This window comes from Gopherus evgoodei, unplaced genomic scaffold (assembly GCF_007399415.2).
Source record: "Gopherus evgoodei ecotype Sinaloan lineage unplaced genomic scaffold, rGopEvg1_v1.p scaffold_42_arrow_ctg1, whole genome shotgun sequence".
NCBI lineage: Eukaryota > Metazoa > Chordata > Testudines > Testudinidae > Gopherus > Gopherus evgoodei.
Genome location: NW_022060063.1, coordinates 14,982 through 41,631, shown reverse-complemented (window position 1 = coordinate 41,631; position 26,650 = coordinate 14,982). Strand labels below are relative to the sequence as shown.

Here is a 26,650-nt window from a genome sequence, read left to right as displayed (position 1 = left end):
GAGGATTGTTTTACCTTGTTCCAGGTATGTTGAAGCATGTCTATCGTTGTTAGGGATTGGCGGAGATTTGTGCATTTTTCCTTTGGGGACAGGCTGTGTCTTTATCATTGAGATTAGGGCCAATGTTGTGATCCAGACCAAGAACTGCCGTGGCTCTGTGTCCCATTTTGTGCGAGGCATCGTTCCGTCTGATCTTTTACTACCCTTTTGAGAAAAGCGGAGACAGGGTTAGAACTGGCAGTCTCAGCAGCCGCATTTCGCGCCCGATAGTCCTGCAGGAACAAAAATACACCGCAGCCACAGGAGGTCTTGTATCTGGAAATATAGTTGTAAAAAAATAGAATTAGTTTATACAAACAACTTCATTTGTGAAACACGAACCCACTTTAATTTACCATTTTTGTCTATGCGGTAAATGAGAGGGCTGAGGCGGTCCACTATGGAGTAGGGACCGGTCCATTTTGACTCCAGTGTGTGATCCCTTTTGCCCAACTTCAAATACATTACCTGATCCCCTGGTTCCCACAGTAGGGAATCCCCATTCTTATTTTGATCCATTTTTGTATTCATGAGCTCAATGGCTTGGCTTATTCTATGCTGCAGGGTGGCTTTGTCTTCCTGCAACTGCTTTAACCATGCCAGTGCTCCTGAGTTGTAGTCTCTGATTCTGCTGCTTGTTCTGGGTTGATGACCAACCTCATTGCCTTTCCAGAGGATCTGGTATGGCTGGATCTTAGTTTTCAGCCTTTTACTGCTGCGAATGGCTGCTAATATTAGCGGCAGTTTTTCCGGCCAGTTCTTACCGGTGTTGTCTACAACTTTCCTAAGGGCTTCTTTAATAGTGCGGTTCATTCTCTCTACTTGTCTGGAAGACTGCGGTCTGTATGGGACGTGGAGTTTGTGTGAAACTCCTAATGCTTTAAGTAGTAGAGTAAATATGTCTCCCACAAAGAATCCTCCATTGTCTGAGTCAATAATCTCAGGAGTCCCATATCTGCAAACTACTTCAGAGAATAGTTTCTTAGCAGCTGTGCGGGCGCTATTGTTCCTAGTAGGGAAAGCTTCCACCCAACCTGAAAAGGAATCTATAATTACAAGTAAATATCGAAATCCTTCTTGACTCCTTGGCAATTTATCAATGAAGTCAATTTGGATTCTCTGCCAGGGTCCCAGCCTTCTTTGATGTAGCATCTGAGGCTGGTGTGGAGGACGAGCTTTATCTTTGGCACACTGTATACAATTTCTGACCCAGGTATCCACCTCGTCTCTCATCCCCTTCCATTCTGCCACTTGCTTTAACCTTCCCAGCGTTCCTTCCACTCCGTCATGCATGAACTGATGAGCTATGTTCACCAGTTCCTGCCTTTCAATTCTTCCTGGGGTGCGGACTGCTTCTAATACCTTCTTTTTCTGCCTTCGGGTCACCACTGCTATCCCTTCATAATCTCTGGCTGTGGCATCAGCACGGTTATTCCATACTGTTTCAGCTGCGGAGCCTTTTCCATATGCCTTGACATGTTTGATTTTAAGCTGGTTGGGATGAGAGATAACCCAGGCATAAATCCATCTCCATTCATCTACATATGCTATCTCTTTCCTGTCTGCGGCTTTCCAATTGTTCCTCTGCCAATCAAACATCCAATATTGCACTCCGTTTACACAATAATTGCTGCCAGCATAGATGTGTACAGTCTTGGGGCAGTTCTCTGTTTCATACTGTGTTAGGACTTGGTATATGGCATGGAGTTCAGCATGCTGTGCTGAGCCATGATCCAAGTACGCCTTCAGTACTTCCTCTTCTAAATTGATGGCTGCATATCTGATTCTCTTTTTACCATGCACCACCATGGAACTGCCGTCCGTGAACCAAATTTTTTTCTCCTGACCCACGGTATCCAAGTCTTCCAGGGGGGGTGCTTGGGCTTGTGCTATTCTTTGTTCTAGTGTGACTGCTGGACATACATGCTTAGTCCCTTTTTCAATAAGAGCATGTGTCAGCATGTCAGGTTTAGATACTGTGTCAGTCCGGACTCCTCTGTTTACCAGTGTTAGAGTCCATTGTGCCATTCCGGTGTTAGACACCCTGCCTCCTATTAGTAATTGGGGCACTGCCGGTAAGCGGCTCAAAAGACTGAACGGCCCATACCGCTGTCAGGCATTCACGTTTACAGGCGTCAAAATTTAGTTCAGCTCCCTGTAGTTTTTTAGACTCATAAGCCATTGGTACCAATGTTTGGTTTTCATTTTGTTGCAAGAGAGTAGCCGCCATGGCCACCTCATTAGCTGCTAACCGGATGACAAATGGTTTAGATTCATCCGGGAAGCGTAAAGCAGGGGCCGTTAAGGCTTTTTGCTTCAGGATATTTAAGGCATTCTCCTGATCTGGACCCCATTCCCAGTGCGTCTTCTTTTTTAGCAGTTTCCACAAAGGACGTGTAATTTCTGCATATTTGTAGATATGGGGTCGTAGAAAGTTAAATCCGCCCAGCAAAACCCTTAAGGAGTGCACATCCGTAGAGGCTGGCATTTCAATTAAAGCCCGTACCTTTCTTTGATCTACCTGCCTTCCCTCCTGCCAATGATAATACCTAGGTAGACAACCTGAGTTTGCATCAATTGTGCTTTTTTCCAGGCTTACCTTGAAGCCGGTGTCCTGGATCAGTGCAAGGACGTCCTCTGTAAGTCTCTGCACCTGCGTCTGGAGCTGGCCAAAAACCAAAACATCATCCACATAGGAATAGACAAGTGGTCGATCAGAGGGACTTAACTGGTCCAGCATAACTACCACATGTTTGTGGGCGATAGCTGGAGAGTCTTGGAATCCTTGGGGTAGGCGCCAAAATGTGTACTGCTGGTCTCTGATAGTGAAGGCAAATCGGTCCTGTGAATCAGGATGTAATGGGATGGCAAAGAAACAGTTAGCCAGATCTATAACTGAAAAATACCTGGAGGTGGCTTGTACCCTTTGGATGACCTGCGTCATATGTGCCACGATGGGGGCCATGGGTATACTTCCTTTGTTGATTCTTCTATAATCAATGGTTAGTCTCCAGGATTGCCCATCTGCCTTCATGACTGGCCAGACAGGGGAGTTAAAAGGGGAGTTAGTTTTTCTAATTACTCCCTGCTCTTCCAGGTCCTGAATGATTTGGACAAGCTGTGTTTCTGCTTCCCTGGGATACCGATATTGCTTCTATGGGGGCACCAGTTCACCTACAATTTTAACACAATCTGTTTTCTTCTGGGTCCAGACCGTGGGAAATTTAAAACGCCACTTCTCCTGCTGTTCTGCTGTGAGCGCAGCAGCTAGTTTATCACTTCTGTTACTGACAAACTTATCACGGCTTGCTGTAGGGAGATAAGGGGGAAGGGTTTCCAGTCTCCATAGAGCGCTTTTGGGGAGATCAACAATAATGTTATTTTTGAACAACCAGTCCATGCCCAGGATCACGGCATCTGTCAAATGTTTTGTTTGAATTAGATTCCCAGTGGTGTGGAGAATGGTACCTGTACCCATTCTTGTCCGGTGCTGGGTTTTCCCTGAAATGAGTGTAATATCGTATTTTGCCCTTTTGTTCCTGCTAGAGGAGCGATTTTAATTAGAGAGACGGAAGCTTCAGTATCAATTAGAGCCATCATAGGAGCTTGATTTCCCTGCTGGACGTAGATATAGGGTCTTCCTCCTGGATCCCAGGTTAATTCCCCTATAATCCTCCACTGTTGGGCTCCTATGCCAAGTGGGGATTTCACGTCCAGTGGGCTTCCGTAAGAGTATTCCTGAAAATCTAAAGGAGCACTTGGGGTGGTTACTTCTGATACCACTCCTCGCTGGTCCTGTAATCTAAGAATCTCTGTTATAATATCGGCCAAACGGGCCTTTTCCCATTTTTGTCTATCTCCTCCCACTTGTAATAATAACTTGCATGCCAGGCGGCGCACATCAGCGACGGGTTTTTCCGGCTGACAACTGTTTTCGGCTGACTGAGATTTTTGAAGGTCTGGGTACAGCCGACCCCTAGACTGGTTATTGCCCCTTCCCCTGAATTTGACTTTTGAGTGCCCTCCACAGGATCCTGCAAATCCCTTTGTGCCACTTTCATTTGAATAGGTGACCGTTGGCTCCACTGCCGCCACGTACGCCACCCTTTCCTTTTTAATATTGGGTTTGGGTCCGGCGTGGGTAGTTATCTGTTGTACCATCTCTTTTAATTCTCTTAAGGTGGCAGGGTGCCCACCCTGCCAAACGGCAAGCTTGCCTGAGTAATAGGGAAGTAGTGAGGCAGCGCAATCTCTGAGAGATGGTACAGGGAAGGGGATTAAATCTAAATCCGTATTAGCCGGTATGGTTACTATACCGGCCATAATCTGCATTAGGGCCCACCGAGTGAGATAATTTTCAGGATCTTCGTTAGTGTCCTGAGTAGAAGCCATGGCTTGGGCAATAAAATTTCACCTGCCTATCTGTTCTCCAAAGGTGGCCATTAGGGCTAGCTCACTATCATCAGCACCAATTCTTATGCGGTCCAGGGCTGCTCGTATTTCTGGTGCCGCACATATGCCCATAAGGCGATACATTTCCTGAGTGGTGAGTGCTTCTCTCCCTGCCAACAGGATGGCATTGGTGCACCATTGGGAAAAGGTTTCTCTATTTCGTGTTCCCAAATGATCAGCCATTGCTTTTACGGCTGAGGCTGATGCTGGAACGATAGTGACCTGTTCATTTCCCCCACCGTCTACCGGGGTGCTCACAGTGCACCGTTCTATGGCTGCTACCGGAGCCACAAGACCCTCTTGTGGGTCATGCCAGATATCTCTCTGTCCAATTTCTCAGGGGTCCCAAATATCTGTGTCCCAATCCGATTGTATTTTACATTCGGTTGGGTTCCATTCTCCTGATGTGACAGCCGCTACTTGGCGGGTTGCAAAACCTAATTTGTGTTTCAACTGCTTAATAATAGAATCGCAGTGGGTATGGTTTCCTGAGGCTTTGCCCTGTTCTGATGTTAATTTCTTAACCATGCCTTGTAGGATTTGGTTTTCTTTAATCAAAGCCTGATTTTCTTTTTCTAATTCTGTGAAGGCTGTAATTTGGTCCGTCAGGAATCGTTCTTTACTTTTACTTTCCTGTAACGCTTGTTTTATTATTTCCATTTGGTTGTGAGAATTTGTTGCCATCACTTTCCAATTTTCCACCCCTTTTTCTAATTGGGATATTTTTTCTGTTAAAAATATTTTTTCCTCTTTACAGGCTGTTAGTCGGAGGTAGCTGTTATTACAAGCCTCCCATAGCAGCCAGATTCCTGCGGCGTCTCTTTTTGCAGCAGTTAGGGGTTTGCGTATGAGGATATATTGGGCCAATCTATCCTCTAGGTCCGAAATGGTGCAGGTATCTGCAAGGGCTTGTTCAGTCCAAGGACTGTGCCCATATCTTTGAAGGATTTGTTGAAAAGGCGTTCTCTCTTTAATAAAAGGTGAGGTAGAAGCTACTTTTGACTTCATTTCTTCCTCTAGGACTGTTTTCCCTTGCCTTTTCTTAAACATTTTTAGTTTTGTTCAGTGAGCAGCACTGTCTGGTCCCTGAGACCCTCTCTTTGCCCCTGATTTTTCTTTCTTTTCCTGCTACCTATCCTGAGGCCAGCAGGTTTTGTTAACAATTTTATGTTTCCTGCTACCTATCCGGAGGCCAGCAGGTTTGGTTAACAATTTTATGAGCTCTTTATTTTCCTGCTGCCCACTCGGGGGCCAGCAGGTTTTGGTTAACCAAGAATAGAACCGTACTCTGTGTGTGTGTGTGTATGTATATATATATATATATATATATATATATATATATATATATATATATATAAAGTAATCATAGGAATAAGTAGCCAAACAACATTGTTTGCTGTTATCTTTTATTTTATTATGTTATTGACAATAAATGTGACAAATGTCTTGTCCCCTTTAATAAGATCCTGCTGGTTTTTACTGGTCTAATACAATTGGTATAACACACACACGCACAAGCGCACACATACATGCACACACACAGAGCCAGACCTGCTACACAGACATACACGCACACGCGTGCACACAGACTCAGACCTGCTAGACACACAAACAGAGCCAGACCTGCTACACATACACAAAGACACGCATGCACACACACACACGGAGCCAGACCTGCTACACACACAGAGCCAGACCTGCTACACACACACACACACACACACACACACACACACACACACACACACACACAGAGCCAGACCAGCTGCACACACGCGCAGACACACATACACACAAAGAGCCACACCTGCTTGACACACACACATGCACAGAACCAGACCTGCTACATACACACACACACATGCATAGACGCGCGCACACACAAAACCAGACCATCTACACGCACACACACAGAGCCAGACCTGCAACACACACACACACGTACACAAAGGTGCACACACACAGAGCCAGACCAGCTAAACACACATGCACAAGTGCACACAAGTGCACACAGAGCCAGACCTGTTACACACGCACGTGCACACGTGCACACACACACAGTCAGACCTGCTAGACACACAAGCACACGCATGCATGCATGCACACAGATCCAGATCTGCTACACACACGCGCGCACACACACACAGAGCCGGATCTGCTATACACACGCGCGTGGACACAGACACAGAACCCGACCTGCTACACACACACGCACACAGAACCAGATCTCTTACACACATGTGTGTGCACACATGTGCACACACAAAAAAACACAGAGCCAGACTTGCTACACGCACACACACATACGGAGCCAGACCTGCTAAACAGAAACACTCGCACACACACGTGCGCACACACACAGAGGGACAGACCTGCTACACACACCCATGCAAGCACGTGCACACACACACACTCACACAGCCAGACCTGCTACACACACGTTCACACACTCACAGAGCCTGACCTGCTACACACACACACGCACACACACGGAGTCAGACCTGCTAAACACACACTCACGCGCACACGCGTACACACACATACACAGAGCCCTACCTACTACACACACACGTACACATGCTCACACACACACAGAGCCAGACCTGCTACACGCACACGTGCATACACACACACAGAAAGAGCCAGACTTGCAACACACATGTGCACACACACACACACACACCCCGCATGGATTCACCATAGAGGTGGCTACATCTTAGCACAGCCAGACCTGCTACACACACACGTACACATGCTCACATGCACGCACACACACACAGCGCTAGACTTGCTACACACACACACGTGCATACACACACACAGAGCCAGACCTGCTACACACACATGCGCACGCACACACACACACAGAGCCAGACCTGCTAAACACACACACACACACACACACAGAGCCAGTCCTGCTACACACACACACACAGCCAGTCCTGCAACACACACACAATGCACACAAACACACACATGGAGTCAGACCTGCTACACACACACACGCAAACACGAGTACACACACGCAAACACACAGAGCCAGACCTGCTACACATAGGCATGCACACGCGCGCACACACAGTCACACAGCCAGAACTGCTACACACACGCACACACTGTCACATGCGCAGACACACACACACACAGAGCCAGACCTGCTACACACACGTACAGTGCCAGACCTGAAACTTTCACACACACACACACACACACGCAGACAGACAGACCAAGACCTACTACACACACACACACACGCATGCACTCACACACACACATGCAGAGTGCCGGGCCTGCTACACACACGCTTGTGCGCACACAAACGCACACACTCAGAGCCAGACCTGCTAAACACACACACGTGCACACACATAGAGCTAGCCCTACTACACACACACACACACAAGCGCGCACACACGCACGCACACACAGAGCCAGATCTGCTACACACACACAGACTGCACACACACAAACAGCCAGACCTGCTACTCACACTCACACACACACACATACGTGGACACATGCACACACAGAGCCAGACCAGCTGCACACAACACACGCACACATGCGTGCACACACATACAGAGAGCCACACCTGCTTGACACACACACGTACACAGAACCAGATCTGCTACACACACACACGCACATATACTGAAAACCAGACCGTCTACATACATACACACACACAGAGCCAGACCTGCAACACACACACGCGTACACAGGCTCACACACACAGAGCCAGATCTGCTACACACACACATACACATGCACAGAGCCAGACCTGATACACAGACACATGCACACACGTGCACACACACACAGAGTCAGACCTACTAGACACACAAACACGTGCACACACACAGAGAGCCAGACCTGCCAGACACACACACGTGCACACACACACACAGAGCCAGACCTGCCACACACACACATGCGCGCACACACACAGAGCCAGACCTGCCACACACACACACATGCACAGGGCCAGACCTTATACACAGACACACGCACACACATGCGTACGCACACAGAGTCAGACCTACTAGACACACAAACACGTGCACACACACAGAGAGCCAGACCTGCCACACACACACACACACACACACACACACAGAGCCAGACCTGCTACACACACACATGCGCACACACACACAGAGCCAGACCTGCTACACACACACACGTGCACACACAGAGCCAGACCTGCTACACACACACACACAGCCAGACCTGCTACACAGACATGCGCACACACACACAGAACCAGACCTGCTATACACACACACACAGACACAAACGTACACACATACACAGAACCAGACCTGCTACAAACATGCATGCAAGTGCATACACACACACACACACACACACACACACAGCCAGACCTGCTACATAGATACACGCTCATGCACGCTGTGACGAACTGGGAAAGTTCTTAATGTTTTCTCTGAATACTGTGTTGGTGCCTCAGTGTCCCCATGGCAGTTCTTAAGTATCTGGCAGAGCAAAGGGCCAGTGCACCTAAATGCCTGACACTCTGTCTCCTAGCAACTGATGGCCTGGGCGCCTCCTCTGCAAAGGTGCCAGCTGAAGGTGTTGGAGACAAAGGGATCAGGTGACCTCCTGGCCCGGGAAAGGGGCTGAGCAGAGAGGAGGGGCTGGGAGGGGTGGTTAGTCTGGAGCTGGCTGGGGTCGAGGGTGGAGGGCAGACCTGGGGGTCTGGCTCACTGCCCCCCAGAATGGACCCAGCCGAGGGGTCCGGTTCGCTGTATCTACAAGCTCTGTTTTAGACCCTGTTCCTGTCATCGAATAAACCTCTGTTTTACTGGCTGGCTGAGAGTCACATCTGACTGCAAAGTGGGGGTGCAAGACCCGGTGGCTTCCCCAGGACCCCGCTGGGGTGGACTCGCTGTGGGAAGCGCACGGAGGGGCAGAGGATGCTGAATGCTCCAAGGAGAGACCCATGAGGTGAAGCTGTGTGAGCTTCTTGCCCTGAACAAGTCTGCTCCAAGGGAAAGGAGGTTCCCCAAAGTCCTGACTGGCTTGGTGGGGAGCAGTTCCAGAGCATCACCCGGTGATTCCGTGACACACGCGCACACAGACAGCACCAGACCTGCAACAGACACACGCACATACACGGACACACACACATAGCTAGACCTGCTACACACACACAGACACATGCGCACACACACACGAGTGCGCACACACGTGCACACAGAGAAACACAGAGCCAGACCTGCTAGACGCAGATACACACGCAGCCAAACCTGCTAAACACACACACTCGCACACACACATGCGCGCACACACACAGAGACAGACCTGCTACACAGAGCCAGACCTGCTACGCACACATGCACAGCGCCAGACCTGCAACACACACACAAGCACACGCACACAGAGCTAGACTGCTACACACACACACACGCTCACATACATGCACACAGAGCCAGACCTGCTACACACACACCTGCACACAAAGAGCCAGACCTGCTACACACACACACACAGAGCCAGACCTGCTAAACACAAACACGCGCGCACGCACACCTGTTACACACACACAGACATGCACACACACACACAGAGCCTGACCTGCTACCCATGTGCGCGCACAGGTACGCACACACCCATTACACACACACACACATACAGAGCCTGACCTGCTACCCACGCATGCACACACACATGGATCCAGCCCTGCTAAATACACACATGCACAGACACACAAACACACACAGAGCCAGACCTCCTACCCACACACATGCGCACACACACAGAGCCAGACATGCTACACACACACAGACGCTCGCACACACACACAGAGCCAGCCAGACCTACTACACACACACACACACAGTGCCAGACCTGCTAAACACCCATGAGCGGGCACACAGGTGCACACACACACATAGTGCCAGACCTGCTTCACACACACACACACGGAACCAGACCTGCTACGCACACACACACACACACAGGCACAGAGCCAGACCTGCTATACACACACACACACACACACACACACACACAGAGCCAGACCTGCAAAACACACTGCACGCACACACGCACACACACAAACAGAGCCAGACCTGCTAGACACATGCGCATACACACACACAGAAAGAGCCAGACCTGCAACACACACGTGCGCGCGCACACACACACACAACATGGATTCACCCCAGAGGTGGCTACATCTTAGCACAGGGGCATCAACCCCTCACAGAGACCCTTTGTCATGGGGCTTGGGATCCTTCTGGCCCCATGCTGCACTCAGAGTGACCTCCTCATCCCGGGCCAGCTGGAGAAAAGAAAAGGGTCCAGCCAACTCTCCCGTTACCAGCTGGGAACCAATGATCCCCCAAATATGGGGAGGCCTCCAGCTCTGATGTGTATTAAAGATGTGGCTGGTCACTTTCATCAGCAAACATTTGAACAGAGATAAAGGGGGGAAGAAGTGGTTCTCAAAGGAGAGGGGAAAGATCAACACAGGACATTTAACCCCCTGCAACCTCCAGGATGGAGAATGATTCAGGGCAACAGCTTTCCCCCAAGCAAGGAGAAGTTGCTGGGATTGAGAAACACAGGGAACAGCCCCAAACATGAAAGGATTTTGAATTGACATTTGAAAATAACATAGACATGAAAGAGACAGGCTGGAAATCTGAGAGATTTTGGCTCTATTTTTGCAATTAATAGAGAGAAAAGTGGAAAATCAAAGGGCTTTTACATCAGATATGCAGTAAAATCTCAGTGTTTCACATCAATGTTTGTTAAATGAAGAGAGAGGAAATGGGCACCATTTGCAAACATTTTATATCCATGTTTAAGAAGCTGAGGAAAGGTGTAAATCTGAGATTTTCTTGCTATTTTATAATTAGAGAGAGAAGGGGAAATCACAGGGCAGATTCAATTAGAAACAAACAAGTAGAGAGAAGTGGGGCAAACGTTTAGGGTATTTAGGGGCAGAACAAGAGAGAATTTGCACTGGGGTGAGAGGCAAGTGGCACAAACAGGGACAGGATCCAATTAACTCCCCTCCCCCTTCACCCCCCCCCGGGAATTTCCTGGCTGCCCAGAGACAGTTCAAATCCCGCCCCCTCCCCCCGCGTGCCACTGGGGTGGAAGTTATTGGTCCTATTCTCTTACTGAGCTACCCAGAGTGCACCACTCCGGAAATCGATGGTTCCCTGGGATCATGGACGCACACCACCGAAGTAATGTGCCCTAGTGTGGACGCGTAAAATCGATTTTATAAAACCTGTTTTATAAAATCGATTTTACTAATATCGATTTAAAGCTGTAGTGTGGACGTAGGCTGAGGAGGCAACAACAGCAGCTTTGTTCTCTCGCCCCCCGTGGGGCTGGTACGGAGCATGCGCGATTTCACACGCTGAACCCTCCCTTCCCTGGGCAGGAGAGGGCGGAAGTGCCCCCGGGGCAGGCTGGGAGATGTAGTTGCTGACTCTCCAAGAACGGAAGTGACGTCATGTGGAGGCGTTGGTTGTTGCGGCTCGGTCTGGCAGGCGCAGAGCTGGGGAAGAGTTTGTGCCGTTGGAGCTCTGCGCATGCGCAGATCGCTGCTGGAGAGCCCTTCCTTTACACCCCCGCCCGTGCCCGCCCCGCCCGCCCCGCCCCCGCCCCCTCCCTCTGGAGCCCCCCGGGATCTGCCCGCCCTGCTGCGGAGCTGCAGCCTCCAGGTCCCGGAGGAGCTCCGGGGGCGGGGCCGGGCGGTGACTCTGCCCTAGTGTCGTTGGGGGACCTGGCATCTCGCAGCGCAGGGATCTGCTCGGGGGGGGGACAGCGCCCGGGGGGGGCTCGGAGCTGCTGTCCCCGCAGGAGCCCTGCGTGGGGCCGGGCGGGGGCTGGCGGGGTTGGGAGACCGGGGGGGCTGGGAAATGTCTGTGCAGCCCGGACATGGCCGGGGGGGGAGGGAGAGAAGAGCAGGTGACCCCCGAGGAGCGGGGAGAGAAGGGGGGGGCTGAGATCCCCTCGGATTTACCGCTGCCCCCTCCCATGGGGACCCCCCTCCTCTCCTGTCCTGCCCCCTTTCTCCCTAGAGAGCAACGAGCAGCACCCAGGGTGACACCCCCCTTCCCTCAAATCCCTGAGAAGTTCCCTGTTCCCCTCCCCTGATTGTGCCCCATTTTCTCTCCCCTTTGCCAATGGCCAGTTCAAATCTCAGGTTTGGGGTGTTTCCCCCCATTTTCACCTGCAGTGATTTGTCTTTGTGTAGGTGGGAAATCGTTCCCCTGAGTGATTTCTGAACTGGGCAGAGGATAAATGGGCAGAGGCTTGGGGGCCCTGAGACAGGGACACCTCTGGGCTGGGGGCGGGGGGGCCTCTCTGCTGACAACAGGATGTGGGAAGGCCCAGGAAGGGGAGAGAGGAGCAAGTGTCCCCCCTGGAGAGGGCCCAGCGACTTCCCCTCCCCCACCCTGCCCAACCTAGCAGCCCCCGCCCCCCCTCCACACACACACACACACACCCTCCCACAAATGCTAGTCCAGGGGTAGGCAACCTATGGCACCTGTGCTGAATTTCAGTGGCACTCACACTGCCTGGGTCCTAGCCACTGTTCTGGGGGGCTCTGCATTTTAATTTAATTTTAAATGAATTTTCTTAAACATTTTAAAAACCTTATTTACTTTATATGCAACAGTAGTTTAGTTATATATTATAGACTTATATAGAAAGACTGTCTAAAAACATGAAAATGTGTTACTGGCAAGCAAAACCTTACATTAGAGTGAATAAATGAAGACTCGGCTCAGCACTTCTGAAAGGTTGCCGACCCCTGTGCTAGTCATATTCCCAGACCCCACTGCCAGCCCATCCCCATTGCCAGCCCATCCCCACAGCCAGTGACCTCACTCCAGCCCCAGTCCTCTCCTTTGTGAAGGCCACATCACCCAGAGCTCCCTGCTGTCCATGTGAACGTGAGGCAAGAAGAATCCATCCCATTCTGTTGTTGATTCAATATCCCTGTATAATCCCCTCCAATTTCCTCTCTTTTCTCTTGAGTGGTTGAATGGTGACATAAAATCTCCCCACATGATGCTTGTCACTTATATTGGCAAATATTTAGTTTGTGCCCCATTTTCTCCTCATTTCTGAAATACTGATATTGAATTCTCAAAAATCTTCCCAGTTTTCTCTTCAGGTGTCTGACTGAGACCAGGGCTCCTATGGTACTGAGCATGGCCCTGTTCTGCCAGGCGCTGCAGAGACCCCAGGTGAGCTCAGACCCCACATTGTGCCAGGTAAAACAGACCTGGACCGAGATCACGGCCCCCCTTGTGCCAGGCAGTGCATGACTGTGACCCAAAGTGATGCGTCCATTGTGCTGGGCACTTAAGAGACCTTGATTGAGATCTGTGTCCCCATTGGGTCTGGCATTGCACTGACCCCGACTGAGATAATGCCCCACCACTGTACTAGGCACGGCACAGACCCTGACAGAGCTCCTGCCCCCACATTTTGCCAGATGCATCAGGGACCCCAAACAAAATCAGGGATCCTGTAATGCCAGGAGTTGCAGAATCACCAACTGAGGTCAGGCAAAGGGGTTGTTTAATTGCAGTGTAGATGTCTGGGCTCAGGCTGGAGCCAGGCTGTAGGACCCTGTGAGGTGGGAGGGTGCCAGACCTTGGGCTGCAGTTCCAGCGGGAACATGGACACCACAATTACAGAGCCCCACAGCCTGAACCGTGTGAGTCAGCGGGCACGGGCCAGCCGCCGGTGTCTAACTGCAGTGTCGACATGCCCACAGGGACAGAGAGAGGCCTTGCCACAAAAAGCTCACAGGCTAAATAGGCCAATGGTGGGATGCGACTCTCCATTTGACAGATGGGGAAACTGAAGCTCAGAGAGCTGAAGTAATTTGCTTCTTTGCATGGAGAATCTGGGGCAAAACTGGGAAGCGAACCCAGATTGTTTGAATTCTTGCCTCTCCCTTTAACCCCAAGCCCAGTGTGTGTGTTTACAGTGTTGTTTTGGTCTGTGTTTGCCTTGCATTGGCTTCCAAGGGAGTCTGTGGAATTTCCTTCACTGGAAGTGTTTAAGACAAGGTTAGAGATACACCAGTCTGGGAATGTCTAGGGATGCTTGGTCCTGCCTCAGCACAGAGGGCTGGAGTAGATGACCTCTCAAGATCCCTTCCAGGTCTACATTGAAATAATTCTCTTTTGTGCTGTGCCTTGTTCTACACTGAGCTGTTTTGCATGGTGCCATTTGGAACTGGGCTTGCACCATGTTGTGTTGCATAGTTTTATGGTGCATTGTTTTGCCTCCGCTTGTTTGGTGCCTGTGTTGTGTTGGTTTGAGTTAAGCTCTTTCCCATTGTGTACTTTGCCCTAGGCTGTGTTATTTTGCATTGTGTTGCTTTGTTTTCCTTTGTATTGTCATTTTATGCTGTGGAGTGTATTTTTTTGTTGTTGTTTTTCTGAATTGCCTAACATTATGTTGTGGTGGTCTTGTGTTTTTTTCTGTATGGTTTGTTTTTATATGTATATATTTCATGGCATCCTAGAAATGTAGAGCTGGACAGGAGCTCAAGCTGTCGTCAAGTCCAGCTCTCTCTACTGAGGCAGAATCAAGTATATGTAGATAATTTCTGACAGAGGTTTGTCCTACCTTTTCTTAAAAACTTCTAGGGAAAGAGACTCCACAGCCACCCTTGTGAGACTATTCCAGAGCTGAACTGCCTTAGCTCTGGTGACACGCGCACAGATTTTAGTGGTGAGCAGCTCTGGAGAGAGAGGAGACCCCAGTGAGTGGACAGCTGGGTAAAGAGACTAAAGTTGGGAGGAGAAACACTGACGTGTCCAAGGTCACCCAGGCTATCCGTGATGGAGCTAGAAATAGATCCCAGTTCTAGTACCACTGTACTGCTGTTTTGGGCACTGAAGGTCTCTGCCACACTGGTGTTTTTAGGCACTGATGAAAATCCTTCGTATACACAGAATTTACACTAGTGCACTCTGATTGGCACCGGTGCACCATGTCCCGGTTTGAAGCTTTGAGTTTGGGGGGGGGACAGTAACCTTACTGAGGCCTGGGTGTGGCTGACCAGTGCAGCTGGTAAGGGAGGGGCAGCAGTGAGTGCTGGAGGTATGAGCCAGGAACACAACCCCACAGGGCTGGATACTGACTTGTCCTGACCCAGAGGACAGACCCAGCCTGTGTGCAGGGATTGCAGCTCTGCCAAAACAGCCTGTGCATCCATGGACAAACCACCTTTTCCTGCAGCCTAATACCGTGGGGTCTGGGGACCTTTCCAAGCTGCAGGAGATGGGGCACTGGAGTTACTGGGGTCTGTTCTGGGGTCTGTCACTGACCTGCTTGGTGGCCTTGGGGAAGGCACAGCCCCTCTCTGCTTTCCTCTTACTGACTGTGTACTGTAGGATTGTGATCTCTGTGGGACAAGGATGGTCCCACTCTATCTGTGCAGTGTTCATCACAATGGAGGGATTGATCTCAGTCAGAGTCTCTGCCATGAGCTGCATTATGCGGCCCTGATCTCCTTCAGTGTCTGTGCAGCGCAAAGCACAGTTTATAGACTCACAGACTTTAAGGCCAGAAGGTAGAGGTGTATTTCAGATGAGGTCTCATCAGTGCCTTGTATAACAGCACTAACCCTTTCATGTGTCTACTGGAAATACCTCGCCTGATGCATCTTAGGACTGCATTAACCTATTTCACGGCTGCTTTGTATTGGCAGCTCATAATTATCCTGTGATCAACCAATGCACATTGGTCTTTCTCCTCCTCTGTCACTTGAATTGATACATTCCCAGTTTATTGCAAAATTATGCACTTGGGGACTAACAACTAGAATTTATGCACTATTAATTTTCATCCCATTTCTATTACTCCAGCTTTCAAGGACATGCAGATTTTCTTGTATGATTTTCCTGCCCTCCTCCATACTGGCAATCCCTCCCTGCTTTGTGTCCCACTCCCAATTCTTATGCCAAGATCACTAATAAAAGTGTTGAGTAAAACTGGTCTCAAGACTGATCTGAGGAACTCCACTAGTAACCACCCTCCAGCCTGACAACTCACCGTTCAATATGACCCCCTTGTAGCCTCCCATTTAACCAATTCATTATTGACCTTTCGGTTCTCATATTAATCCCCATCTTCTCCAATTTAACGAATAGTTTCCCATGTGGAACTGTATCAAAAACCTTTCTGACATCCAGATCATGTTTCTGTGGCACGATCTACCTTTTGTAACACCATGTTTTATATATTTATAGTGCTGAAGGCTGGGAGGAAGTGTTAGCAATAGGCTGAGAATGGCCATGTGGAGGTTGGGGTGGGGATGGCAGACATTGGGGAGGTGGGGAGGATGCGGCACTGGAGGGGAATGTGTTTTGTAGGAGTCCATGTCTCTGTTCCCTGTGGCTGTGGTGCATTCTGTACCAAAGCAGCATGTCAGCAGAGCAGAGGCACACAGCGTAGCTCTGCCTGGAACATGCAGCGTTCACTGCCAGACGGGCTGGGCGATTTTTCAGGGACCCAGCTTGATATGCCTGGTTGGGGTGAGTTCAGTTGGACGGGGGTCTGGGGCTCTGATAGTTTGCGATGTTCCTTTTTGCATAGTCAGTTCTTTCCATTTATTGTTTTACCCCTACCTATGCCCGATGCCGCTCCCGTCTTAACTTGCTTTGGTTATTTCACTTCCAGTTTTTAAATGGGATCTAAGAATTGCAATGCTGAATGAAAGATAAACAGAACCATTTGAATGTTGGCCCAGAGCTGGTAGAACTTTACCTAGTGACGGTTGGCTGTAATGACCGGGTTCCCTATAGCATTTTCTGGTGGGGTGGATAAAGCAACGTCAAAGAGCCAAATGCGCGTTTTAGGGCGAAAGGGCTCGTCAGATGTTTGCTCTCTAAGGAACATGTCACGGCCAGGGCTTGCAGTCTTTCAGGAGAGGTGTACTGGATTGTATTTAGGAATCTCAAAATAAAAGCTTAAGATGGCTGGTTCACAATATCCAATGAAATCTTGCAAACAATTATACAAATGGACCCTACTGCTGTTAAAACAACATGATATTAATACTAATTCAAAAGTGACATTAAAATTATGAGAGAAACGCATGAGAAAGGAACTGACACCTACTTACCATTTCTGAATGCCTAAAATTTTGACACTCCCTCACACCATCTTTTTTTAAAAGTGATGCACAGCCCAGGGTTTGGCTACACTTGCAGCTGTACAGCGCTGGGAGTTAGAACTATCTTCGTACAGCTGTGTAGGGAAAGCGCTGCAGTGTGACCACACTGAGAGCTACCAGCCCTGCAGTGTGGCCACATTTGCAGCATTTGCAGCGGTGTTGGGAGTGGTGCATTGTGGGCAGCTATTCCAGCGTTCAAGTGGCTGCAAGGTGCTTTTCAAAAGAGGAGGGTGGGTGGGGGAGACAGAGAGAGTGGATTTTTGGAGCTGACACTGTGTCAATTCCCTGCCTTGCAAGTTCTAAGGACTTGAAGATACACAGCATCAATCTTCAATCATTTTAAAAGTTGCGACCCCTTCCCCCACCCCTCTCTCATTCACTAAATGCAAATAGCCTTCAGAGTAGATACATAGAGCTGAAACCCCCCTATGGGAGCTCAGCAAGGGATTTCACCATGGGGAGAGACAATCCATCCATAAACTTCCAGAGAAGCCTGCTACCCCTAGTCCTGTGCTTAGCCTGCTCTAGTCATTCTTCTTCTCTTTCTTTGAGGAGATTTATCTTCCTGGGGTGTGCAGAGAGGAATCAGTCTCTGTGGTCCCTCAAATGCAGTGACTATGGCTGGCCATTTGGCAGGGCTTCATTGGGGAAAGGTTTTGTGCCTCCACCAGCATCAGCACCAGCACAAGGGCAAGCTGCAATGTGGTCTTAAGCAAAGCTGTTAATTAGACAAACTTGTGTTCAGTTACTGGTAATAGTTGAAGGCCTGATCCTGCAAATGCACAGGTGAGGAACTTTACTCTTGTGAGTAGTCCCACTGAAAGTCAGTGGACCCACTCACGCATGGTACTAAGCACTCTGCCCCTAGGCTTTAGTCACTATAATGTCCTAAGTGGGCCATAAGCCTGAGCCTTCCAGAAAGTCACTCTCGGCCTTAGTGGCGAAAGGACTAGCTCTTCTGTTTTTAGAACTAGAGGTCACCAAATTAATAGGCAGCCGGTTTAAAACAAACAAAAGGAAGCATTTCTTCACACAGTCAATCTGTGGAACTCTTAGCCATGGGATGTTGTGAAGGTGAAGACTAAAGAAAGGAAAGAATAGAATAAGGACAGTGCACTTCAAAAAAAGCAGATGTCAACAAACTCAGAATGTGTAGGGAAGAAAATGGGGTGGAAGGAAATATTAAGAGAAGTAGGAGTTCAGGAGATCTGAGAGTTTCTCAAGGAGACAGTATTAAAGGCACAAACTATCCTGATGCACACAACGCACAGTCCCTCTTTGCCAGAGGATGTTGTGAAGGCCAAGACTATAACAGGGTTCAGAAAAGAACTAGATAAATTCCTGGAGGATAGGTCCATCAATGGCTATTAGCCAGGATGGGGAGGGATGGTGTCCCTACCCTCTGTTTGCCAGAAGCTGGGAATGGGCAACAGGGGATGGATCACTTGATGATTACCTGTTCGGTTCATTCCCTCTGAAGCACCTGGCATTGGCCACTGTTAAAAGACAGGATACTGGGCTATATGGCCCTTTGGTCTGACCCAGTGTGGTCATTCTTATGTTCTTTTCTCTGGCATAGCCCTGGCCTACATTTAAAATTTAGTTCAACTTAGATCTCTTAGAGGTGTGAATTTTTCACACCACATAGCACTGTAATTAAGCCAATCTAGACCCTGGTGTAGACACGGCTAGGTCGACAGAAGAATTCTTCCAGTAATGTAGCTGCCACCACACTGGGAGGAGGTTTACTAGAGTGATGGAAAGCCCCCTTCCATTGATGTAGAAAGTGTCTACACTATGGTGCTGCAGCAGGACACACTGATTCCAGACTTCTGTGTTGTAGTTTGCTTCAGCTGTTAGTGGCTGAAGCTGGGGCTGAAGGCAGGACTGGGGGCCTCCCCTCTGTGACTGTGGCTGGAGCCACAGCTGGAACTGGGACCTTTCAGTCCCCTGCCCTACAATTGCATGTGACTTTGCAACCAGAATCCTGCGCCTCTATCCTGCAGCTTCAGCTGGGGGCTGGAGCTGGAGCCCTGTGCCCCTGGCCCTGTGGCTTCTACTGGGGGCTGGAGCTGGGGCCATGAGTCTTTGCCCTGTGGCTTGTGGTGCAGGCTGCAGCAGGGGCCGAACAACCCCTCTTGCAGCTTCCTAGGGCTCCCAAGGCTGTCGTGTCCTCCCCCTCCGGCGCGCACCCCCCCCCCACGCTCGCCCAATGTGTCCTGATATTTCACTCTTGCGATCTGGTCACCCTAGTGTTAGTCCTTGTCTTCTGGCAACACCCTGATCCGCTGTGAGGGCTGCGTTACTTCAGAAGCCCAACCCACGGCTGAGTCTCCTGCTCAGGTCGCAGTGGACGGGGCCTGTGGCTAAATCCAGATCACAGACCTGGGGTTTAAAAGACCCTTGGAAAGTGGATTCTGTTCTGATGTTCCATGGTTGCTCCCAGAACTGGGACAGAGCAAAAGTGGCCAACAGCTCAGGACGGCCGGAGGGGCTAATAACCCTTAGCTCTTCTCTTAGCTTCTCCTCGGTAAATTGCACCATTAGGAGGGCCTGACACGTGACTTTTGAATACTTTGGGGTGGGCCATACTGTCCTGGTTCAAGAGGAGTCTCTGAAGAGGAATAGCAGGGGGCTGCAGGTCAGGAGTGAGGGGCATCTGCAGAGCCGTGGGGGGGTGGAACCCAGGACTGGAATAGCTGCAGATCAGGAGTGAGGAGCACTGGCAGAGCTGGTGGGGGACAGACCAGGGCTGGCATAGCAGGGGGCTGCGGAGAGGAGTGATGGGCACTGACGGAGCTGGGAGTGGGTGAGAGCCCAGGGCTGGGGTAGCAGGGAGGCTTGCCTGCACATTCCACCCCAGGGCAGCTGTGCCACGGTACCGCTGTAGTGAAGACGCTTCTGTCTGCATGGTTAAGCCACATCCGTGAGAGGCGGTAGCTATACTCCCGTCAACATAGCACTGGCTACACCAGGGGCTAGGTCGGTCTAACTGCGTCACTCGGGGGGGCGGGGGGGATGTGTATATTTTTCACACTCTTGAGGGACGCAGTTATCCCAGTATAAGGCTGTAGTGTAGACCTGGCTTAATGAACCATCCTGCACAAGTGAAAGGCTGTGATCTGTACAGCCAGCCCCATCTGTGGAGCGGTCCTGCTGACGAGCAAGGAGGTGGATTTTACCCCTGTATATGACATCAGAGCCTGAGACTGGCATGCTGCATCCAGCTCTGGGGTGCACATTTTAAAGAGACCGTGGGCAGCTTGGAGACGCTGCAGGGAGGAGCCACAGAACTGATCCAAGAACTGGAGCAAAGGCCAGCTGGCGAGAGGCCTAGAGCTCAGCCTCCTTAGCGCCTTGGGAAGGAGAAGGGACTTAATTTCAGTGTCTGAGTCTTTTCCAGGAGAGAACAATCCTGGGTGCCAAGGAGCTTTTCAATGCAGTGGGGAAGGCAGAGCAAGAACCACTGGCTGGAAGTTAGAGCCAGCCCAGATCAGCTTGGAAATAAGGCACCAATTTTGCAGTGGGAGGGTGATTGCTGCCCCCCGGCAAGGGGTGGATTCGCCATCTCAGGGGGTTTCAGAGCCAGCCTTTGTGGAAGAGGCTTTAGCCAAAGGCAGGTAATTGGCTAAGTGCAGGGAGACCTGGGGAAACTCTCTGGCCTGTCAGACAGGACATGGACCTGGATGATTTGATGGTTCCGTCTGGCCTTATACTCGCTCTCTCCTGTCTCTTCTTTTCGCTGCCGGTTGTTGCATTTTTAACATCCCAAATCCAGATTAGCTGCGGGCAAGGAAGGAAGAAGGCAGATTATCTGGTTCCATTCCCGGCAATTGAGTTAATTCGGTTTCAGGTCCGGATTTGGAAGGACTCATTCAAGGGCACTGGCTAAAGAGGCTTCTCCTAAGTGGCACATGGCTGCGTCACATGAAGAGCTTTTGGTTTGGCTGTGGGGAAAGTTTAATGGCTTGTCAGAGTTTGAGGGCAGTGTGGTCTAAGAGTCAGGACTCCTGGGTTCTCCTGTTGCCTGTGGCAGGGGAGTGAGGTCTAGTGGTTTGAGCTGGGAATGAAGACTGTGGGAGGGGAGCATTCTCTAGTGCAACGATTCTCAAACTGTGGGGCAGGTCTCTCAAGGGAGGCATGAGGATGTGTCATGGGAGGCATGTGCTTTTTAAGAGCACTGGCTGTCTGCCCCCAGTGGCAGGGGCTCATGCAGCAGGGCTGTGCACTCCTGGGAGGCGGGAATAAAGGGGACAGCCAGAGCCCCACCACTAGACTCGGGCTCTCCATCCCCCTGTCCCAACTGCTGTCTGGGGAGGTGGTGGGGCTCCAGCTGTCAGCCCCAGGGTGGCAGCAGAAGTGCAGAAGTAAGGGTGACATTGGGGTGCTAAGTCTGCTGTGAAAAGTGATGTTGATGAATATCATTTTTTCACATCGCTGTTCTTATTTCTGTGCAGTCGCTGCTCTACGCTGTGCCTTCAGAGCGGGGCTGGGTGGTTGGTATATGTACTTGAGGGGTACCATGACACCCTAGTAAATAATGTACAGTGCCAAGCACAGTGGGTCCCTGGGCCATGATTCGGGGTCCTAGATAGGATTATAAGCCTGGATAATGGAACTGCTGACGGGTCCAACTAGTAGGATGGGATCTGTCCTGTACAGGGCTAAATGGCTACAAACATAAAATAGCAGCAGGAAAGTTAAGGGCAACAAGCAGGAGGGGAGGGATCAGATGCAGTGGGCTGATCCAGGTGGCAGCAGCTGCAGGGAAGGAGGCTCTTGTCTTGTGCCTGCTGTGAAGGGAGTAGAAAGACATGAGGGTGTCTTTGACCCAGCTTCTGAACTCCCAGGGGGCCCTAGCAGTGCCTGGAGAGGCTGCTCGCTGTGAGCTGGGCCGGAGGAGATCAGCGCTTCTGTAGAGTCTCATGCCTTGGGGATACTCTAGCTGTGGTTGGAGGCAGGGCAGCTCAGTTGGTGAATGCAGTTCAGCTTGCCTGGGGTCTGGTCAATGCATTGGCCCCAGCTGCTTCGGAAAGGAGTCTAATTTGGCCTTGACATTAGTTAGAATTTGGGGAGGGGGTTTCAGCAGAGAGAACAGCATTTAGGGGCTGCAGGTAACATCACTATCAGACGGTGTGTGACCACTGCTCACCGTGAGCCATGCCCTATGGGGCCAGCCAGAATCCGGTACTTTGTAGGAGCAAAACAAACAGATTTATTATGATAGCACCCAGGAGCCCCAGTCATGGACCAGGGCCCCATTTGCAAGGCATTGTACATTATTCATTAGGTGTATTATGGTCGTACCTAGGAGCACCAGTCATGGGCCAGGACCCCATTGTGCTGAGTGCTGTACATTATTTATTAGGTGTATTATGGTAGCAACGAGGAGTGCCAATCATGGGTCAGGGTACCATTGTGCTGGGCACAAGAAAAAGATGGTACTTGGCCCGAAGAGCTGACGATCTTATTGCTTAGCTTGGCTGTGTAAGGGGCCCAGGAGACAGGCCCGGCAGTTTCCTGAGTGGGGCATGCCTTGGATAGGTTCTATGTGCAGGACTCAGGATTCAAAGTCTTTGTCATATTGTCGTCCCCCACACACAGTAGGGGGTCCCTGGATCCCCTCCATTCGAGAGGTGCTGGACAGGATTGGTTGTCTTGCTGCACGAGTCCAGATCCTTAGTTTAGCTGCGCTCGTGTCCGGCCTGGCAAAAAGGAAGGGGGCTCAGAGCCATGGCCCATCTAGCCCGCCACCCCACCACGATCGCTGACTGGGGGCTTTGCTAGGAGCATATTGCTAGCTGGCCTGAAAGCAGCCTCTGAGCCACTTCCCCAAGGGGTCCTTCCACCAGCCAGTGGGTCCTGGCTCAGGGCACAGCCATCCTGTCCGAGCCCCACCACTAATCCCCGTCTCTTTCCCTCACAGAGATCCTCAGAATTGTCTTTCACAGCATGAAGAAGGAAAGAGAATGGAAGGTAAGCCGGCCGGGCCTACTGCCCAGGTATCCCCCATGGGATATGCTATATCCATATATTGTGCTCCTCCCTCTCCAGCCTCTTGGGATTCATTAGGAACCTGAGATTTTCCAGGCTGGATCAGATCCCTGCTCTGTGTAGCCCATCACCCATCCCCAGCTAGGCTTGGGTATGTCTGCCTTCCCGCTGCGCTGGATCAGATCCAGCTTGTCCAGCCTGCCCCATATCTGCCCCCACACACACCAGATCAGACCACTGGGCTCAGTGAGCCAGCCTGAGTGGGAGGAGGAACAGGAGAGCGCCAAGCATGAGCGCAGTATGCACCATTGGGCAGGCAGGTTATTGAGCCCCCGGCATGGACTGGGCTGGGGTGTGTGGAGCAGTGGGCTAGGCCGGTGCGGCAGAGGGAACAGAGGGGACTAGCTTTCCCAGTGGCCTGATCTGGTGCAGTGGGATGTTGGGTTGCACAGAGCAATGGGTTCATTCGGCATGGCAGGAGGGCGGTGGAGATGTTGGGCTGATGGCCTACAGGGCTTTCCTAGGGGAACACGGAGACTCCCCTTGTTCCATTTCTCTGTGCCCTGCTCCTGGTTCTGTCCGAGAGGTGGGGAGCGGATATGTGGTGGATCAGAGCAGGGCACTGGGAGCTAGGACTCCTGGGTTCTGTCCTTGCCTCTTGCACTCACCCTGTCACCTGGGTGAAGAGGCTGATCTCCTCCAGTCTAGGAGGATGGAACCATTCCGAATGGCCGGGTGTCCCAGGTTTGTCTCTGTCTCCTACATCTCGTACCAGCCACTCTGCTCGGAGCCGCTCTTCTTGTCGCTCTTCACGCAGTCCTTAACACGGTCAGGTCAGCCAAGTGCAGGCTTGGTAACGGCCCTGCCACTCTGCTGTGGAAGGGCTGGGCCGGGCGCCGTCAGTTCTGCCGTTAGCAGTCGCTCTGCTCCCTTGGCTGTGCCGTGGATGATGATGGTGGGTGGCTGGGCTCAGGGCAGTGAGTAGCTCCCCTCTCGCTACCCCAGGTGCTGATCATGGACCACCCCAGCACGCGTATCCTCTCGTCGTGCTGCAAGATGTCTGACATCGTGGATGAAGGCATTACGCGTGAGTTGCCCCTCCCTCCCATCTGCTCCCCCCTCCAGGGTTCCCCTCTCCCTTGGACACACCTCACAGTCGGGGAGTTGACTTGTCTACATTCACGTTTGCATCTAGTTTCCCCCCGTTGCAGCCCTGTAGATGCCCTCCTTGCTATTGGTACCTTCCCAGCCAGATCTAGTTCCCTTAGCCCCGTGCTTTCAGCCTGTAGAGCCTCTTCAGCGCTTTTCTCAGACTCCCGTTAACTCCTCGCTGCTTCTCCCCCACGCTGCGGGCAGGGTCCTGGCTGGCTCCCTGCTCCAGGGTGGAGGAACCCTGGGGTTGAGGGGCCCAGAGCTGAGCCAGGACTCTAGCGGGGTGCCCACAGCACAGTACAGAGGGACGTTCCCTCCCTGCTCCGTACTGTCGCAGCCCACAGCCCCATATCAAACCGGTTGCCGCATTGTAGCCTGCGGAACCCCCCAGCCTGTTGCCAGCGAACATCCCTGTTCCCCTTGGCTTTCCCTTCCCCCCATCCACATGGAGAGCGGCTGGGGCGGGTGGCTAGGACAGACTGACCCACACCCAGTGTCTGCTCTCTCCTAGTTGTGCAAGATATTAAGTGCCAGGAGCCAAACCCCAGCCTGGAGGCCATCTACCTGCTTAGCCTTGTGGAGAAGGCAGGAGCTCGGGCCTGGGGCAGATGAATGGGGAGCAGGGGAGACCCTGGGGTAGCTCCTAGTGCTGCCTGGAAGTGGCACTGTCCGAGGGGATGCGCAGCACGACGTCAGGATGGGAACGGGGCCAGTAGGGGCTCCCCAAGAGGCTGCTTCCCCAGAGCTGGGCTTCGTGTTCTTTGCCTCGTGAAGCACAGACTGTCCCCCAGACCTCTCCGCGGTGCAGTTCCATGGGGGTTGGATGGGAAGGTGCAGCAGGCGGAGAGAGGCGACCTCAGCTGAGACTGAAAGCAAAGGAGAATCACTGAGGCAGGGGCTGTGGGGGAGGAGGCTCCTGTGTCTGCAGCAGGGAGGCGAGTGGAGGGAGACCAGGGGCAGGGGGCCCTGGCAGAGCAGGGTGAAGCCCAGAACCCGCAGGGGCTGCGCGTGGAGGGAGCGCTGTAGGAGAGGACCGTGATCTGGGGCTTGGGACAGGGCAGCCAGGTTCTCACCTGTCACAGTGGCCGGTTGCAGAGTCCAATCAGCTTCCGAACACCCTGCCTGGCTAGCTGGTGTGGCGAAGCTGCAGGTGCCCAGTGTGGCGCTGGGGGAGAGAGCGGTCTCTGATGGCGGCTGCCTGGGATTGCTGCTCGGCCGGCTATTCCCTGGGCACTGCTCAGAGCCCACTTAGTTCAGCAGCAAGGCCAATGCCAGGTCCCGTCTGTGGCTGAGCACGGACACTTGTGTATCAGCGAGAGACGTGACTGGGCCCTGAGACTGTCCTGGGCACATGGGCACATGCGCTGCTCCAGGTGGGGAGGGAGTCCTGTGCCAGAGGGGTGAAAACCAGCCCACCTCCTGATGGCATCATGCTGGGCCCTGAGTCCCCAGGGGCTGGGCATGGGCTGGGCCCTTCGGGCAGCAGGGAGGGGGCTCGGCCGGTGCTGACAACTCCCCTCCCCACTTTGCAGTCGGTGCAGGCTCTGATCAGTGACTTCCAGGGCACCCCCACCTTCAACTACAAGGTGGCTCACGTCTTCTTCATTAGCCGTGAGTATCAGGGGGCAGCGGATCCCCCAGCTGGGAGCCTGGCCAGCGACACACTGGGGGTGGGGTGAGATCTCTGTCTGCCAGCAGGCCAGTGCCCCAGCAGAGCAGACCGAATGACTCCACCTATCCCTTCCCCCCTTCTGCCCCACGGGCCTGCCTCCAGCCAACACGGCTCACAACATGCACCCAGAAAGGCGGCCTCTGGCT

The 26,650-nt window shown here is 51.7% G+C and overlaps 1 protein-coding gene across 4 annotated transcripts in view; it reads left to right on the top strand.

The window, feature by feature from the left end:
- The window catches only part of LOC115642575 (syntaxin-binding protein 2-like), a 139,969-nt gene that overhangs the window by 108,951 nt on the left and 4,368 nt on the right, over positions 1 to 26,650 (top strand). Inside the window, exons 1-4 of one of the 4 annotated variants that reach the window (XM_030546191.1) lie at positions 12,131 to 12,197; positions 13,649 to 13,733; positions 23,613 to 23,662; positions 24,686 to 24,767. In XM_030546191.1, the coding sequence (XP_030402051.1) occupies positions 23,639 to 23,662; positions 24,686 to 24,767 (106 nt within the window). In that variant the 5' untranslated portion in view covers positions 12,131 to 12,197; positions 13,649 to 13,733; positions 23,613 to 23,638. Of the gene's footprint in view, positions 1 to 12,130; positions 12,198 to 13,307; positions 13,734 to 23,612; positions 23,663 to 24,595; positions 24,768 to 26,364; positions 26,444 to 26,650 lie in introns of those variants that run through there. The other 3 variants (XM_030546190.1, XM_030546189.1, XM_030546192.1) reach the window with 3 other exon arrangements.